Raw genomic sequence first — 18,090 nt, 5'->3', positions numbered from 1 at the left:
CCCCCCCCCCCCCCCCCCAACATGCAAAGAAGTTGCATGGTTATCTTTCATTTTATTGGGCTGCTGGCCATGTAAGCTCCTCTTTTGACCTGAGTCTGTGGTGCTAATTTGTTACCATCTGAAGAAAATAATCTGCTGAACATCTGGTCTCTTTTCTATCAGAAACCTGTGTTCAGTCAGTTAAATGTAATGAGTTTTTTCTTGCATGTTTGTTGTTATTCCGCATACTCATTATAAAGTAAATGCTACTTGGCAGATGATGGGAGATCTTCGAGAACGCTATTTTGGTCCTTCATTTGAACTTTTTTCACATGATAAGGTAACACATTCGTGGAGTTTATTTTAGATTTTTCTTGCCATAGGCTACTAGATTAAGGGTCTTTTGTACATGTATATGGTAAGATGAAGTACTCACTGCAACAATGGCCTCACTCAATAACCCACACCATCTAAGCCAAAGAAGCACAGCCCTTCCCACTAGCAATTGAGGTTTACCTTTTTTCTTTCTCAATCAACAGTATCCGGAGATATGGGCACTTGATGAGAAAGATCCATTCATGCGACCAGAAGGTGGAGAAAGCGTTTATGATGTCGCTACTAGACTTGCAAGTGCTCTGGCAATTATCGAGTCAGAATTTCAAGGGTAAGCATGTCCATATTTCTTTGGCATTATGAATAGCATGATCCAGAAAATGAGGAAACAGTTTTAGCACCCTCAGTATTATAACCTTATAATCCATCAAAGTGTTTTTAGGAAATATTGAACGTTTCTGGGAACATATAAAAGAAACCCATTCTTTTTCAAGTTGCATTTTAATGCGAACCACGCATTGGCTGTAAAGGCGTCGTTTTGATTATCAATTGCTGTGCAGGTGTGCAGTCCTGATTGTGAGCCATGGTGACCCCTTGCAAATCTTGCAAACAGTACTAAATGCAACCAAGCAAAACACAGGGTCGTCCTCAAATGACCTGGCATCAATAATTCAAGCAGTCAAGGTCCCTTCTGTCTTGTCTCAGCACCGGAAATTTGCACTGGTTACTGGAGAACTTAGGCCGGTAGAATAATTTGCAACTCATGTTGAGTGATGTGGTTTGAGATTTCAGTGATTTGATTTTGTTTAGACTTGAAAAATATCCCCTGAAGCAACAATGATTCTTCTGATGAGCAATAGAATAGCCTGCTTAATAAAAGATCCATTCTGTTTCAACGTGTTTTGGATAAAATATACTTGATAGGTAGAGGATTTTGCCATAAATGAAATGGTTTGCAGTATATAGGCCAACACCAAACTGATGGTATAATTGGCAAGCACCCAAGCTTGGGTCACATATTTGTGATTTCACACAATAACACAGTTCCAAACAGACAAAAGGACAGCAGCAATAAGAAAAAGAACAGAGTAAACAGAGTTTATGAGAAGCAAACTCTCCCTTGTTTTTCTGCACACCAAGTCTCAGTAACTGAGTCAATCCAACGGAGGTTCCCAATATGAAGAACTGCTTCAAATAAGCCTGGCACCCCGTGAAACATAAGATCCCTGAACGTCCCATGCTTTGGGTCAGAAGAAACCAGAGCTCTGCATTCATACTCCAACAACATCTCACCGTTCTTCAACAGGCATAAAACTTTAACAAATCCGCTGTTTAAAACTTTATCTTGTTCCAAACCCCTTGGCAAGGAAGCTCCCATGTTGTACTTCTTGACCCAAGACTCCACCGCTCCATATTCCATAACCATTTCTCAAATTCTCCTTGGTTGCACAATGGTGTTACAGAAGACAATCTCCTAGAATAACAAGTTGATAGCCACACCTATTGGAGCCACAACCATTAGGTTTTGGGACTACTTGCAATCGATCATCTGCAAGATGAAAAGAGAGAATAACGGGAAGTTTATAATGCATGCGAATCCAACTAAGCCAATGAAGCCTTCCATCCAGCAAGACCCTAGTTGGAGTCCCAATTAGATGGTAAGATATTTGAGGGGTGGGTCTTGCATGGGATCAATGAGGACATGCAAGGTGGTGGCTCTGTTGAGTTTTAATTTCACGCTTTTGGTGGTGGACCACCGTTATTATGCCAACGGTTGTGTTGAGTTTTATCCAGTTGGGCCGCTATTGTTCAAGGTTTTGTGCAATGACCTGGTCGTTGAGATTTCGCCGATTCGGGAGCTTGATTGGTGGAGGAGCCACATGTACAAGGAACAAACAACGCATGGAGCTGTGGTTATGCATTGCTGGGTTTTTTTTATTCATTTCTTCGTGATGGAACAGGCAGACTAAATGATAGATGATTTCTAATCTTTTATGGTCAATAAGTAAAACAGCATGTGAAGTCCAAATATTGACGTACATACACGTTAATTTAACAAGACTCAAACGTTAAAGTAGCTCAATAGCTGTGTTGGTTTTCACAATCAGGGCTTTTAAAACTTTAATACAAAATTTCGAAAACCAAATATATGATACATGCCTAGCAACCCCATCATGAAGGATCTTACAGTTGATGTAAAGATGGATTCAGATGAAAATTTGAGATGTTCTCATGCATGTCAGCCAAAAACCATCCCATCGGAGAAAATTAATAGCTCATGTGATTGGGATGCCAGGACAAGACATCCTTTTGATTTGAGTTTCCTCCGGTTGTTCTGTGACCCCTGATCTGATACCCCTGAATTTGTTTCCGTAAAAAATGGAATAAAGAAAAACGATTCTAATCCTTAGTGACCCATCTACGACCCCTGACCTGATATGCACCATAGCTTTGATCGCTGCTACTTTCTCCCCCGCTTTCTCCACTGATATATCCTGATTTCCTGCTGTGGTGCTTCTTCCCCCTTGCTACCCCAGTGTCACTGAAGCTCCCATTTAAAAGAGGGTCATCAATTCCACGAATGACCCTCCGTGTGGGTGAAGATGTTGCTATGCAACTATCATCCTTTGTTCTTCTCCTGTCTTTGTTGTGCTGCTTCATATTTTGAGAAATTCTATGCAGTTTCTCGTTGAACTTTATAATTCCCTTCTCCACAGGCTCCACTGCTTGGTTTACAGTGAACTTCACATCATTCACAATCTGCATGGGAGGCAACAGCTGATTCAGCAGTAGATAAATGTGATGTAATGTGCTTCACCAGACCAAATTAACAGTGCACATTGCCAGATTTGTGTTTTACACTGTAATTTTATCACATTTTCACATATTGACATTGACTGGCCTTCAGTTTAATTTATTACTAGACTGGCAAAGCTGATACTGAACCAGCAACTCCTTTTGTTTACAGTATCAATAAAGTTTCAGGTTAGTGACTGCACAGCTATACTCCATTTGCATTCTTATTATAAGCTAAATTAAAGAAACTTACAAATCCACCACCACCAACAACAACATCTCGTACACTTTCTTTTATGGTCATTCCACTCCTAACATCAATGTCAGGTTGAGGAAGGCGTAGCTTTGTTGGCCGCTCACTGTCTCTAACCTCATCAGGATCTACCGGGCAATCAACAGATACATAATCTCCAAGAACTGCAACACTTCCAGGAAACCGGTCTCCCATTAGCTCATAAGGCTTGGCAGGGAACACATACAGATGAACAATAGAAGCAATGCCCATCTGTGCTGGATGGATACAGTGACCTGTTAAACTTCAATATTTTGAATGAGATAAAAAAAGCAATTATAAACTTTATTGAAGAGATCTAGACATTGATGACTGTTGCACTCCCCAGGAATATTGTAACAATAGCTACAAGAAAACATCACCTATCAAATTTAACCACTAACACATGTAGCACATTGCAGTGAAAGACACAGGACCAACCATAGTTCATAACTTTGTTTACACCATAACCATTAAACAGGAGGGCAAATGGCAAGGTTCACCAGCATGTCTCGGTGGATAATCACTGTAACTTTGTATCAGATGCCTCTGTCTATTCCATCGCTAAACCTACTGCAGAACACCCATGCTAGTAGAATAACATATTTTTTTCAAGTAGTTCTAAAGCAAATGACAAGGCAGAAATCCCCAGAACAACAAAACAAAATGAATTGCCCCATAAAACATTCTATAAGCAAGTTTAAACAGCCATGTAACAGAAATTATCAGTCTGGCAGCGCCAAATAATGCAAAGGTGATGTGTCCAGCATTTCAGAATGGTAAGTCCTTGAGAAATGACATCCTAGACATGCTACATGAGCAACCAAACAGTACATCCACTTGAACGCTTTTTATTTTGTCCCTTTTCTTGATTGATAAGATTAGGCTCAAGTCTATTTTATTCAAACTCTTCCTCTGCCCTTCACCACTTAAGCTAAAGCCCAAGCGCACTGCATCCAACTCTTTACCACCCTCCTTCTGAACTGTAATATCTACGACCATTATCTGCTCCTCTCCTCACTGCATCCCCTTATTTCAACAACTTGAGACAGGCTGCACTGGCCCTAAATTGCAGAACACTGCCAATTTACTTTTTACTTGACCCTTGCCCTAAAGCTCATCAATCAGCAACATGCCATAGTTTCCTCTCTAGAGAAGCAACTAGACAAGCATTTCCAGTTCCCAGAATGCTTACTTTTCTCCTATACCATCCACAAATAATAGAAGGCACATGAACATGGATGGATGTTTTATTGAAAAACAAAATCTTGCGTTTGCTCTGTCATAAGAATTCCAACACTCAAGTTGGAATTACATAACTTTCGCATATATCTTGTGATAAAATCTTGACTTGTCCATGAAAGAACCTAGTGGCATTTGAGTAGTTCAGAATTTTGATTCACCCAAGACATTAACCTATTCACTTCATCATGTCAAAGGCAGCTACTAGTACAGCAACATATTATCTTACACCACCAAGAGCAAGAGTAATATACGAATGGAACAGAACAGAAAAGGAGATACCATGGAATGAAAGCTATCTACCTCTATACAAATGATGAAGTCTTGGATACTTGACTTAAATTGCAAGCCTTGAGCTATAGGACTTTTGAATAAACCAAGAGAGTAGAGAAGAGCAATTGCTACTCCTTGCCACCAAGTCAAAAATACAATCGATTTGAACGTCAGGAACTTGTATAAAGGTTTTATGTGAGCCAGTTCATCCTTTGTGGCAGCGTAAAATTGCACCAAACAGTACAAAGCCCAAGATTGACTGAAATTTAGAACCACCGCCATGTAAGGATACCTACAAAACCACGGGAATGCTAAGGTATTCAGTGATTTTTGACAAGAGATATCTGGTAAAAGAGAGTACACATCAATTGGGGCCAATTTAGAAGTAGGAATCATTATATACACACTCGCAGGTAAGACAATGAGTCCACATGGAATGACCTTTATAAAGAATATGCAATTAAACTGTGAAACAACAAGTACATTGGCATAAGGATGATAATTCTCAACCTCTATCATTCCTATGAAAACCTATACAGAAAACAACAGGTTCAAGTTTCAATAAAGAAAAGAAGCAATGGACCTCACAAATGTAAAAATCAAAATCAGCTTTACCCGCATCTCAATTTAAAATCTCCTTCACAATATACACCAAAGGCTTCAAGAAGTACCGCTAAAACTGCCGTCAAAGACTTTATTAACATCTGCCAAAAAAGATACAGATCATAATCTTTTCCAATCCAAGAATGCTGGAATTGGGAAATGTAAAAAGAGCTGCAAAATATAGAACTTCTCAAAAGAAGACATACATATTGAACAATACCGAACTTTACAACTTGGTAAAACCACTGACCGAGCTTCCATGGTTTAAAGATATAATTCATTGGAAAAGGGTGTTTTATAATTCCCCTTTCATGATTATGTTCTAAAAGGGGTGCCTTAGAACTCGAGCGACCTTCTCTTTCCAAAAACTCAATAGTTCTTTCTTCCCCACCTTTAAGAAGTAGACAAAAGAAAACAACTATCAATAACAATATCAACACCAGAAGAATAAACAAAATGAAATCAGGAAAATAATTAAATAAAACCATAGGAAAATACCTCATCCATATGTATAATTACAAAACTATAAAATCATAGAAGATTCGTATGCCTTGTTAATAAACAATACTAAAAATCATACAGCAACTAGATCAAACTTTTAATTTTTTATATAGAACAAAACATCCACTTATAAACATAACTATAGTTTGCAATTTGACATAAATGCTGTAAGATGACATTTAAAACTAGAATGGCACCCAGCCAGACATGTGCATTACCACACGTGCAATGTAGAATGTATTTGACTATGTTCACATACTTGTGTGAATGTGTACGAAAGAAGCATGAACAAATAAATCCAATACATCACAATGACAGTGCCAGAGAATTTCTTCCAGCCAAACTTGCCAATTTCACATCTTATATTACTTTACCCATAGATTATTTAAATACATGCGCACATGTTTTAATTTTTGCACATTTCAAAAGAAACTAGCACACCCTTGAAATTGTCAGAACAGGAACAAATACATAAGCCATGTTCACCAAGGTTTTTTTTTTTTTTCATGGCAGCTTGTATTCAAGAAAACTCCATCATGAGCATCTGGGGCCTTAGGACCAAAAAGCTTGACTACAAACCATTGAAAGAAACTGTCTTCGGGTGATAAAAAAACCCCAAGATTCTGACTTCCACAAGAGGATTCATGGACAAAAGCATGGAAATGTCAATTCCATGAAGAGGAATACATCAGACCATCCAGAATTAGTAAACAACTTCAAAGACCTACCACTACAGAATCTAGGAAATGACAAAATTATACGAGATGAATTAAACTGAATATTGGATAAAACCCTTCATTGCACACAAAAAACTTCTAGTAAGAAACATACCTAAGCAAGCAACAAGGTATCTTCCAAAGCAATACATAGCAAATGATTCATAGCAATCCCGCAGTATTTCGATCTCAACACTAATCGACGGATCCAGCAATGAAACAAACTATTCAAAATAATCCAAGTTAGGGGAAAAAAATCAAAAACTTCCATCCACCTCTCCAAATTCAAATATTCAAAATTCAAACTTTTCACAGAATAAACCTCAATCAAGCAGAACAATCACTTACTCACCGATTCTACAGCATAGCAAGGAACCATAAGGATAACCCCGATCAAAAACTTCTGCTCCTGAGAGGTAAAAAGAGTACCAAACAGTCAACCAACAAATATCAGCAAACTCATTCAAAACCGAAAGCAGGGCAATCAAAGAAGGAAACAAATAGTCACCTCAGGATTCCTGTACGCGGAAAGATGCTCGAACAAGAGGTAGAAAGACGAAGACAAGGTTACAAGTACAAAAGCACCAGCAATCAAAGTATCCCATAAGGGAATTGAGAATTTCAAAAGATAATAAACTATGAGATCCTGTAAATACTTCATCGCCTGCTTCTCTCTCAAATGCGAAATATCATACAGCATAATTTGAATTTCCCAATATCCATAATCAATCTAAGAAAGATGAGATTTTGAATTAAATTTCTAATCAATTCATTCATCAATCGTAATAGAGAATCCAAATCAATGGAAGTTGAAAATAATTTACTTACAGCTGAGTCCAAATTGAATTGAACAAGGCAAGGAAATTGAAGGGGTGAGTGGGGATAGGCGAAATGATTCTGCTCCGCGACAAAGAGGGATTTTTATTCACTACAATATGGTGCAGGGAGGAAACACCATCATAAAAAAAAAACGCAGCCATTCAGCTACTTTGGTCCCTACTATAATATATTTCTGATTAATGATTATAACAATTCACCAGCCGGAGAGTATTTTTGTTGTTTGCATTTTAGGACCAGGTGATATCTTTATATAGTTTTTCTTCAAAAATCTTTATCATAATTTGCAATTAAAATAAAAATGAGACTTATTTTGAATGCTTAAGATTAAATCATTTAATAAACAAATGTGATTTGATTATATATAGTTTGTGTTTCAACGTTAGTGTTCTAAGATAAAAATGATAAATATAAATGAGATAAAATTTCAATTAATTAAAATGATGAAGATAAGTATATAAAATAAATATAAAATAAATTTTTATTTTTTAAAATAAAAAATAATTTTTTTATCCGAACTATACTCATTTCTTTTACCTCAAAATAACAATTAAATTAAATAAAACCATACATATTAGGGACTTATCTAAGAAGAGTCTTTCGATGTCAAATGAAGTTGTGATTCTGGTAATATCTTAGGGACGATATTGAGGTTTGCCCAAAACTTTTTAAGTTAGGGAAATTCAAATGAAGTTGTGATTCTGGTAATAGCTTAGGGACGATATTGAGGTTTGCCCAAAAATTTTTAAGTTAAGGAAAAATTCAAGGAATAGCTCTTCCAGTTGCAGGCAGCTACGAAAATGGAGAACACGAGTATGCTGAGAGAATGGTTCGAGCGAGTTGACTCTGAGAAAACTGGAAACATCACTGCAATTCAGCTCAAGGTCATTCTCCTTCTCCCTCTGTCTTCTGTTTCTCTTCTTTTTCTTTTTTTGTAGCTTAAAAAGGCTAAACTCTTTGATCAACTTAATTAATTAACCATCTTATTATTGATGGTAATCAGAGTGCCCTTGCTGTTGGTAATCTTGAATTCCCTCTCTCCGTTGTCCAGCAAATGATCAGGTAACCCAATTCTCAACACTCTTCTTTAATCTCTCTTTTAATACAAAGCAATTGATATAACAAAGCTCTTCAATTTTTGTGTTGTAGGATGTATGATTTTGATAGGAATGGAACTATGAGTTTTGATGGTGAATTTCACTTTTTTGGCTTCAAGTTTTAGAACTTTGAATTGGGTTTTGTTTATTTTTTCCTGATTTGTCAAATGTCTTTCTTTTTCTAAATGCAGAATTTGTTGGGCTTAATAAGTTCCTTTTAAAGGTTTGTTCTTTCATCATGAATTTTCCATTTCAAGAAGTAAAAGGCTATATTTTTGTGCGTTATGTTCTTATCTAGCTAATTATGAAATACTTTTGTGATGTCTGTATTTGAGTTTTGCACTCGTGTTCTTTGCAGGTTCAACAAGCTTTCTCGGATCTCGAGAGGTAAATTTTAGTGGCTTTCTGCTAGAAAGTAGACTTTGATTGTTTTGTCTCCTGCCTTGTAAACTGTTTTCATGGTTTGATGTAGTCTAGCCATATAAAAGCATTCAAATAGGAATAGATAAGATAGTTATCTTTGTTTCCACATTAATGGTGAATGTTAGCTTTGGTAGAGGCTGAAATGAAATGTGTTTATCATTTGGTTAGTTGGTTCTGTAGTCATTTTAGTATGGTTAGTCATTGGTTCTGGTATTTGGTTGGTGTGAGGGCATTGTTTAGCAATAAAATCTTCTGGATTCATGGACTGTTTGTAGCTTTGAGCTTGTTTGGCTTTACTAAATCTGAGCTTTTGAAATTTTGTGTTTGAGTCAATGGTAATATCTGCAATGATGAGCAAGTGCTTGAACTCTACACGTTTTTCCTGTCTCTCTCTTCCTAAATTGGAAATGGTTGGATTTGCTTGTGTAAAAATAAGTAACTGGTCTTTTCTTCTATCTTATTGTTACAGGGGCCTTGGATATCTTGTTCCTGATGATGTCTACAAGGTAGTTTTTTGAAGAATGTTATCTAGCTGTGACTGAATAAATATACTTTTAAATGCTGCCCATGATTCTTGGCACAATAAGTCCTATGGAAAATAAATTCCTACATTTATTATATAGTTTACCTAATCATAATCTCTGTGCTTCTGTTTAGACTGTTCTTGTTTCACGAGATATACGTGAAATAGAGTACATGGGTTTCTTCAATTTCTGTTCTCCTCTTCGTTTCTTAATTATCTGGTTTCTCATGACTCAAACTTGTTGCAGGGATTGGTGAAGATTGGTTTCACATTGGACTCTCCTTCTTTTTACACAGTTTGTGAGGTAAAGGCCTATTTCACTCCTACATTATGGGTGGGATCATAAAATTCTGTCACAGATATTATATGCAACCTTCATTCCTTAAAGATCTGGCTTGATGTTATGTAGCATGCTTGTATACGGAATTGTATATTTAATTTACTTGTGTTTGATAACCCTATCAGTGGGGAACTTATTCCTGCCATTCTCTTGATCTTGTTATACGTGCTGAAATGTGAAATCTGCCCATTGTTTCTCAGAGCTTTGACCAAAAGAAGAATGGAAAAATTCGTCTAGATGACTTCATATGTCTCTGCATCTTTGTACAGTCTGCTCGGTGTGTGTCCCCTTGATCATTTATGATGCATTCTTTAGATCGAATAGTCTTCATTAAGCTCTTACAGATAATTTATCATTTCCTTTACTGCAGGAATCTTTTTAATTCATTTGATACAACAAAGCAAGGCAGAGTTACTCTTGATTTCAATCAGTTGGTGTACTTTAGTAAGTAAAAACCAATTCAATATCAACATAAACTGCTTGATATCATGTTGCAATTTGTTAAGGTTGTTTCTCTTTCGTGCAGCTGCAAATTGTAGAATATGAAATCACCAGCAATGCTCAAAACTTCCATGCCCGTTCATACTTGAAGTTAATAATGATTGATGAGCAGGACTGCATGTTCTTCAACAATGTAAAAAATTGTGGTCTTAGGTACTAAAATTTTCTTCCCTAGTGTTTATTTTTGGGACGAGACCATTGTCAGTTTTGTTCTTATGTATGATAATAGTTGAAAGTACATATGTTGATAATGTGATTGGGTGGAAGTTTATTTAAAAGGGATGAATTACAACATAGTTCCCTCAGATTAGCATGATATTCACTAACATCCTTAATTTGAAAACCAAAGACTTCAGAAATCTTATTCTTGAAAATGATGAAAGAAGTGTCTAAAATTACTACTGTGTTTAGTTATTGTCTTTAAAAAAAGGACATAAACATGTTTGGTCGGAGGAGCAGATGTAGGGATATAAAATAAACTTATCTTTGAAATAGTTTTGCAATGGATTTCAAAACAAAAGGTAAAGAGAGATATGTTGTTTTTATTTCAACGGTCTTTGTCTTTTCAGTCTCGAGACAATAAGTACTTTGTACATTTTTCAACAAGTCTTCGGCTATAACTTGTATATAAATGGAAATTAGTTTCGTTTTATCAGCACTATAAAATATGAAAATAACGTTGCCACTCTAGCTATTTCATTGTCACAACTTCGACCTGGAGCCATGCAAAATTATAGTCCAATAACTGAAACATGTGAGAAGATGCTCTCCAGAATCCAAACTCCAACCGTGGCATGATTGGATTCTACAGAAGAGCCAATTGTGTGGACTGTGGATAGTGCGCCAATACTTTTCGTTCAAATTTATGTTTTTTTTTTTTTTTTTTTTTTTTTAACGTGGGTGTCCGGGCCAGCTTGCGCGCACCACGACTAATCCCACGAGCCCTGAAGTTAACGACCATGTAAGCCTCCAGTGGCCATCATATGAGCAATCAAGGATTCGAACCTGAGACCACAGAGGGAGCAAACCCTTTGATCCCAAGCTCTTACCACTTGGCCACCACCTAGATCCCAAGCTCAAATTTATGTTATTGAAATCATGCAATGGGGATATCTAAGAAAATGTATCAGCAAAGAATTATAGTTCTGCTAGAAATTTAGAGTTTGTTTGTAATCAATGGTATCTTGAGAGTTTTTGAGAGAATATGATAATCTTTTATATTTATGATAGAAAAAAAAAACCCATTTATTTCTTAATTTTCACGAACCTGGTAGTAGTTAATAACAATATTAGTCATTCGTAAACACGGGCATAAAAAGATGAGTGCGAATCAGGGATGGATTTAGACCATATTTGTTTCCTGAAAAGTAGTTTTTGAAAAATTATTTTTTAAATTTTTCTGTGTTTGTTTGCTATTAGGAAAGTTAGTCAACGGAATTAACGAAAAACACTTTCTGGTTAATGAAAAACACTTTCTGATCAAGAAAAAATACTTTTCAATTAAAGAAAAATTTGACTTGATTTTCATGAAAGTGTTTTCCAGGAAATGTTGTATTTATTTTCCAGAAAGTAGTTTTCGAGAAATCATTTTCTAAACTTTTTTGTATTTGTTAGCAGTTAGGAAAGTTAGTCAACGAAAAATACTTTCCAGTTAAAGAAAAATTTAGTTTGTTTTTTAGGAAAGTGTTTTCCTGAAAAATTTAGGCGGAAAACACCTTTTAAAAGTTGTGAAAAATTTAGAAATATCATATTATTTGTTAATTATATCAAATTTGATCCTCAAACTTTTGATGGCTAAAACCAAATTTTGAATATTTATTTTTCAATTTCATTTCTTAAAATTTAATTTTTATATTAACTTTGGTCCTCATTTTTATAATTCTTATTTGTTTTTTTCTTATTATTTTTTTATTGAAATTTTTTATCTATCAAATTTGGTCCTCATTCTTTTGATTGTTACTTATTTTATTTGAAATAATTTATAAAATATTAATTATTATTATTATTTTAATTTTTTCATCTTTTATTTTTTTTAGATTTGATCTCTATTATTTTGATTATTATTTATTTTATTTAAAATAATTTATGAAATTATATTTTTTTAATTCTATTCTCATTCAACTTTTTAATTTGTAAGATTTGTTTCTTATTATTTTAATAAACTTGTGAAAAATAACACATTATTAATAATAAGTTATTTTTCAGTTTATTTTTTACAATATAATCAAATACTAAAAATATTTTCCAGTTTATTTTTCGTAATACTATTAAATATCAAAAAAACAATTTATTTTTTAAAAATTTACAAAAATAAAAATAATTTTTCTATAAATAAACAGAGTCTTTAATGAAAAACAGATTACGTTAAGAAATCCACAAGGATATACTCGGCATTAGAGACAACAACAGCTTGGAGGAGGAACACGAGCCGAAGAAAAGATACACTTCTACGCTGCTATAGCGAGAGACATAAGAGAAATGTTCTCATGTCTCTCATGTTAATTTTTCCGGTTCTAAAATAATATAAATTTATTTTATGTCGAGACAGAGGAGAAATGGGAACAAAGATAACATATTGTCATGTCTTTTAAATTTTAAAAGAATATAAATTTATTTTAAGACTATTTTAAAAATCAAATTTATTTTTTATTTTTTATTTTTATCGCGCCGACTAAATATGTTTTTGTCCACCGTGGAAAAATTATATTAGCTATCTTTTATCTAGTTATAAACAGAGCTGTACTAGTTAAAATGAACAGTGCAACTTTTCACCCCACAGCTGCTGCAGCAAATGTCATATTACAAAGAAATAACCAAATTTTTCTGTCATTCAAACCCACAACTTGCGAAGTAGAGGTACGACGACATTGGACCGGTAATATACAAATGTATATATGAACGCAGAGACTCCTCACGTAGGCGTTCAGAGCCCTAAGAGAAATAGGGCTGGTTCAGCTTTTGCTGCATAACCAAACTTGGATGTACTGTACTTCCTATGAACTCCAGTGAGTTTCCCATATCCAGCTTTCTGATGGAAACTAACCATCATTCTTGAGCATTCCCTATCGGCATGTAAGAGCAAATTCATCAGTATGAGAATTAGTTTGGTTACAAAGTTGAGGTAGTAATCAATGATGCAAAATACTCACAAAAGCTGATCTTCTGTATAGCTGGTGTGCCACTCGCAGGTTTTAGACCACTGCTTGAACTGGTACAGACTACACTGAGCAGTGTAAATCGCTGCAGCAGCTAGTAAAGATGGGGGGAACCTAAGCATCTCGTACTCAACTAGGCACACCTCAATTATGAAGAAGGAGAGAAGCTCAAGCTGTTCAATTCATGAGTAAAGCCATTACACATCAACAATTTTAATGGTGAATTTTTTTTTTTCCCCAAGAACTTCGAATTCGATAAAAACCATCATTAGTGAGTGATTTACCTTCTTGTCAGATAGAGCTGCTTTGAGGAATCTCTTCATGAACACATAAGGGGTTGGCACAGACATGTTGAATTGTAAAGTGTTCACCATTAGTTTCTCCTACAAGCAACATTAAAAATAGTTTAAAAAAAAAGCCACTGATGGGAAGGGAGAAGGCAAGTAAATGACTACGAAGAAAAAATACCATATCGAGGACTTCTATCCTTGTGTAAGCGTTGTCTGATATCAGCACAAAATCTTCCACGAGTGGGACTGAGACCTCCTCATACTTGCATGCTAATAGCATTGCTGTCACACCAACCAGTTGAAGTTTCTTTCTGATCACTGTGCAACGCTCCAAGAATCGGTCAATAAGATTGATGGCTAAGAACAATGTCTCCTCCATAAGCTCAAATTTGTAGTGGACCTATTGAACAACCAGACTTCTTTTATTAGATAAAGGATGACAAGGTTTGAAAACCAAAAATTAGAGATGGACTAGCTGTTTCTATTTGATGTAGCGTTTGGTTCTATTCCGGGCAATTAGACCTATTCTACAAATGGGTCTCAATCTCTAGTAAGATAGTGAACTGTCATTAAGGATACTGGTTAAACATATGGCAATTGTTTCAATTTCCATGGAAAATTATGTCCACAGAAGTGCTGTTAAACGAATCAAAAAGTGAATTCCAACATTTTCCTTTAAAGAAACAACACAAGGTCAGAGGAGTATACCTCAATAAGCCAGTCGATAAGGATGGCCCTCATCTTCTCGTTGATGTCAAATTGACGATCCATGTAAGTTGGAGAGACACAGCCAGAGCTCTGCATAAATGAATAATATATATTCAAGATTGATCCATGTCCCACAAAAGATTGCTGCATCCAATGAGCTACTTGTTTTGGAGGAAATTCATGCCGAAAGGATACTTGGCCTTTTGGAAATCGAGTGGTATCACAATAGAATTTTAATTAAAATTTCATCTTTTTTTCTCAAAAATCCACATCTTTCAAAAATTCAAGAAAAAACAAATAAGCCTTAGATGCATTTGTTAAGAAACAAAGTAATACCAATACAGAATGAATCATCAGTTACATATTTCTAGCGTGGATATCAATCATAACTAATCAATCAGATGTTACTTTCCACAGTTAGAAAGAACCCTCGTTGAATAAATCAACAAATGGATTAGACTCATAGCATGTCTAATCAAAGTCATTGCACACGTGTGTGATGATTTTTCTGTGTATTATCTTCATACAATCATGCACATCACACATTGAGGATAATATATCCCATCTTTTATTGCTGATACAATCAACTCTAGTGACATTTTAGATTGATGGCATTTTTACTCAACATTGAGACTAACAAGGTAGTCACAATGTACAAAAGCTGCGAACAAGTTTAAGGAATGAATTCCTAATGCAGATTGGATTACCTCAGATTTCTTGTAGTAGGCATTTATGTCATCTATATACTCAACAACTGCCAATGTATCTTTCAAATCGCCACAGTCAATATCCACAATTGAGTCCTCTGCATCCTCCATTTCAACCTCCTGCGAAAATTCAATGGAGTTGATAGTTCCCTTCAGCCCACGCACACTGAAAAATCTTATTTAAATTTTTAGGCTTGATAAAAAGAAATACCATCCTATCAATTTCATCTAGCATAGCCTCTGTGTGCTTCACAAACATCGGTATCGCAGCATCATCATACTCTTCCACTTCTATTACTGAACAGTCTTTAGATTTCCTAGTCTCCTGATGTCATAATCAATCCCAGCAGTTCAAGTCAATTTCATGTTTTCACCGAAACATCAATTCAGTTTGCTTAAAAAATAATTAAAACTCTATAAATTTACTTCATAGCATTGTTGCTTGTTGCTGACCATTTCTGCTGCCATCTCCCTAAACAAAAAATTTAAGTGAATTACTTGCAACTTTGGAAAGCATAACAAATACTGAGTTCTTTTCACATATTTTTTGTTTCCTATGTATAACAAAACTCAGATAAACAGGTGTAATAACATAGTTGTTTTAATTAAGGAAATAAATCCAATCAAAATGGAGTTGATGTTATAGGAGTTACTCTGAGCTATCTCTCTTGTTGACCACACATGGGAAGTGAGCAGCCCCAACAATGTTCTGATTGATGCTGGCTAATGCCCTCCTTTGATTCAGCCCCATGTCCTTCACAAAATTCGAACCCCCCATTCTTGGTCGTTCTACAAGACCAAGAAAGATTGATCTAAATAAATAAATACTTCAACTGAAAAGCTGCTAGAAAGACAGGCAATATTGCCAAGTTACCTCGAAGGTTTAAAGGTACAAAGAGACCAGGATTGTTCTCATTTGATCCACCCATCTTCAAGAAACTGGAATCAACAATAAAAGAAAAAACCCTTTAAAAATCATAGAAAATCAAAACACATTCATGATCCACCAAATGGTAAAGAAAACCAAAGATTTTATGATACTAAACTTGAAGAAGGGAAAAAAAACCCAGAAAAAAAAAACCCAGTTCAGCATTGGATCAAACCGAGTCAAAAGGCACGGATTTAATCTTATTCACCTTTAATTCCAATCTCCAAGCAAGAACGAGAAAGAAAACCTCTCTCTCTCTCTCTGAGCTCCGGGGTGTAGAAGAACAAAAAGGGAAGGGTTTTGAAAATAACGGCTAGTAAGTAGTGACCGTTGGATTATAACAAGATGAAAAGTTACGTTGGTCTGGCAACGGTTAAAATAAGGAGTCTTTGGGCCATAATTGGAGCGGGCAGTTTTTAAGCATTAAAAAAAAAAGAAAAAAAAAAAGCCCAGGTCCGCTCCTAATTCGTGGAAGCTTCCCAAGGGAGCAGTGACCGTTGGATTAGAACAATTACTTAACGAAACTCAAATATTTAGAGTAACATCAACCAAATAATAGGAATCTATCTTACATCAAGCAATCTGGATTTATTCTGTGAAGATTCCTCAATAGAAAATATCAAGTTCCCTGCAAAAACAGTGTTATTTTCTTATAAAAAAGTAGAAATAAGATGGAATTAATGACAAGGACATGGATAGAAAGATATAATTAAGAGTTCTCTCATGACTTGAGAGACAAAAAATGAAGTGGAGAATTAACTTGGGTGTTTAATTAAGGTGATGTCAATTAAGTGACAGGCAACCTGAGCTGGCACTCATCAAGAGTCTACCGCCTCCCTCCCTGATGACAGTTAAACAGGACTTGGAACATCATTTGCCTGATGGAGTGTTTGTGCTTCCAACTGTTGTTGTTGTTGAAGTAGTGTTCCTTGCGATGATTCCAAATCGCCTTAAATTAGATAATCAAGATTGCCACCCGTGATATGGATCCTTGCCATGTTTCTTGAATTATAGTCTCAGCGATCTTGCTCTTCTTCTTTCTTATTTTTTAATTAAGACTTCTACATACCTCTTGATTGAACACTTTATTACAGTGGTATCATTTACCGCATGTACATTGAGGAAAAGTCGAACAGGCAGGATCTCATGCGACCAGCTTTTACCTGTCAAATCTACTTATAGGCTTCGTTTGTTTAATTGGAGTTTTTGTGTTTGTCGTGTGAAAAATATGATAATACATCAAATTGTATTTTTTACTATGAAACTCTTTAAAACATAACGTTTGAAACGCAGTTTTTACGTGTTTTTTAAATGAATTTTATAAAACTTTGTTTGTTTTTGTGTTTTAAATGTATTTGTAAAAAAATTAATTTTTTTATTTTAAATTAATTTTTTTATGTTTTTAGATCATTTTAATATATTAATATCAAAAATAATTTTTAAAAAAATAAAAAAAAATATTTTGATGCATTTCCAAGTAAAAAAATACTTTGAAAAGTAAACACAACTATACAACTATCAAATATTTATACATGTTTTTTACTGCACATAAATCTCAACTATAATTTTTACCATACACTAATCTAAATCCAATTAACCACATCTAATCATATTTTTTTAAAACTTATTTTTTTTCAAATTATAATCATAAAATCTACCTGAAAAATAAACACACATAAAATATATAATGGCTTGGATTATCAGGTTCTGCATCAACAACTTACTGAATTAATCTACTAAACTAGTTCAAGTTTTATGACAATAAAAAAACAATAAATCTAGCACATATTATGTAAATGTTAACTCATATAGCACTAACTATGCCCTAATTTGGCACATATCTAGACTATAACACTAAAAAAAAGGA

The 18,090-nt window shown here is 34.9% G+C and overlaps 4 protein-coding genes across 11 annotated transcripts in view; 2 read left to right on the top strand and 2 right to left on the bottom strand.

Annotated features, from left to right (window-relative positions):
• The window catches only part of LOC105108330 (metal-independent phosphoserine phosphatase-like), a 3,083-nt gene extending 1,875 nt beyond the window's left edge, over positions 1-1,208 (top strand). Inside the window, exons 4-6 of the mRNA XM_011002603.1 lie at positions 257-319; positions 519-643; positions 873-1,208. Of these exons, the coding sequence (XP_011000905.1) occupies positions 257-319; positions 519-643; positions 873-1,065 (381 nt within the window). The 3' untranslated portion in view covers positions 1,066-1,208. The remainder of the gene's footprint in view (positions 1-256; positions 320-518; positions 644-872) is intronic.
• A 1,110-nt stretch (positions 1,209-2,318) lies between these two features.
• On the bottom strand, positions 2,319-7,763 carry LOC105108329 (transmembrane protein 184 homolog DDB_G0279555-like). Of its 6 annotated transcripts, none has more exons than XM_011002600.1 (9): positions 7,543-7,631; positions 7,223-7,444; positions 7,067-7,123; positions 6,830-6,938; positions 5,704-5,888; positions 5,510-5,598; positions 4,925-5,186; positions 3,362-3,613; positions 2,319-3,072 (listed from the first exon to the last, which is right to left on the bottom strand). In XM_011002600.1, the coding sequence occupies exons 2-9, from the start codon at positions 7,412-7,414 to the stop codon at positions 2,713-2,715; spliced, it is 1,506 nt and encodes a 501-aa protein (XP_011000902.1). In that variant the 5' UTR covers positions 7,415-7,444; positions 7,543-7,631; the 3' UTR covers positions 2,319-2,712. The 6 variants fall into 6 exon arrangements, 3 of the variants coding, with proteins under 3 accessions (XP_011000902.1, XP_011000904.1, XP_011000903.1); XR_839029.1 differs by having other exon boundaries at positions 2,828-3,072; positions 3,362-3,644; positions 7,543-7,763; XR_839030.1 differs by having other exon boundaries at positions 2,828-3,072; positions 3,362-3,636; positions 7,543-7,763.
• A 376-nt stretch (positions 7,764-8,139) lies between these two features.
• On the top strand, positions 8,140-10,742 carry LOC105108327 (sorcin-like). Its single transcript, XM_011002595.1, has 10 exons — positions 8,140-8,435; positions 8,555-8,613; positions 8,701-8,741; positions 8,840-8,871; positions 9,007-9,035; positions 9,541-9,577; positions 9,842-9,898; positions 10,135-10,211; positions 10,305-10,378; positions 10,461-10,742. The coding sequence occupies exons 1-10, from the start codon at positions 8,352-8,354 to the stop codon at positions 10,478-10,480; spliced, it is 510 nt and encodes a 169-aa protein (XP_011000897.1). The 5' UTR covers positions 8,140-8,351; the 3' UTR covers positions 10,481-10,742.
• On the bottom strand, positions 8,331-16,541 carry LOC105108328 (G2/mitotic-specific cyclin-2-like). Of its 3 annotated transcripts, XM_011002598.1 has the most exons (12): positions 16,432-16,541; positions 16,170-16,234; positions 15,949-16,084; positions 15,722-15,767; positions 15,507-15,620; positions 15,296-15,415; positions 14,589-14,678; positions 14,059-14,280; positions 13,875-13,973; positions 13,585-13,763; positions 13,336-13,497; positions 8,331-8,343 (listed from the first exon to the last, which is right to left on the bottom strand). In XM_011002598.1, exons 2-11 carry the CDS (start codon positions 16,222-16,224, stop codon positions 13,359-13,361), a joined length of 1,200 nt encoding a protein of 399 aa, XP_011000900.1. In that variant the 5' UTR covers positions 16,225-16,234; positions 16,432-16,541; the 3' UTR covers positions 8,331-8,343; positions 13,336-13,358. The 3 variants fall into 3 exon arrangements, with proteins under 3 accessions (XP_011000900.1, XP_011000898.1, XP_011000901.1); XM_011002596.1 differs by lacking the exon at positions 8,331-8,343 and having other exon boundaries at positions 13,137-13,497; XM_011002599.1 differs by lacking the exon at positions 8,331-8,343 and having other exon boundaries at positions 13,137-13,497; positions 16,173-16,234.
• Positions 16,542-18,090: the final 1,549 nt, after the last annotated feature.

The sequence above is a fragment of the Populus euphratica genome, unplaced genomic scaffold, assembly GCF_000495115.2.
Source record: "Populus euphratica unplaced genomic scaffold, PopEup_1.0 scaffold190.1, whole genome shotgun sequence".
NCBI lineage: Eukaryota > Viridiplantae > Streptophyta > Magnoliopsida > Malpighiales > Salicaceae > Populus > Populus euphratica.
The sequence above is the reverse complement of the archived record's forward strand: the minus strand, read 5'-3'. Positions and strand labels throughout refer to the sequence as shown.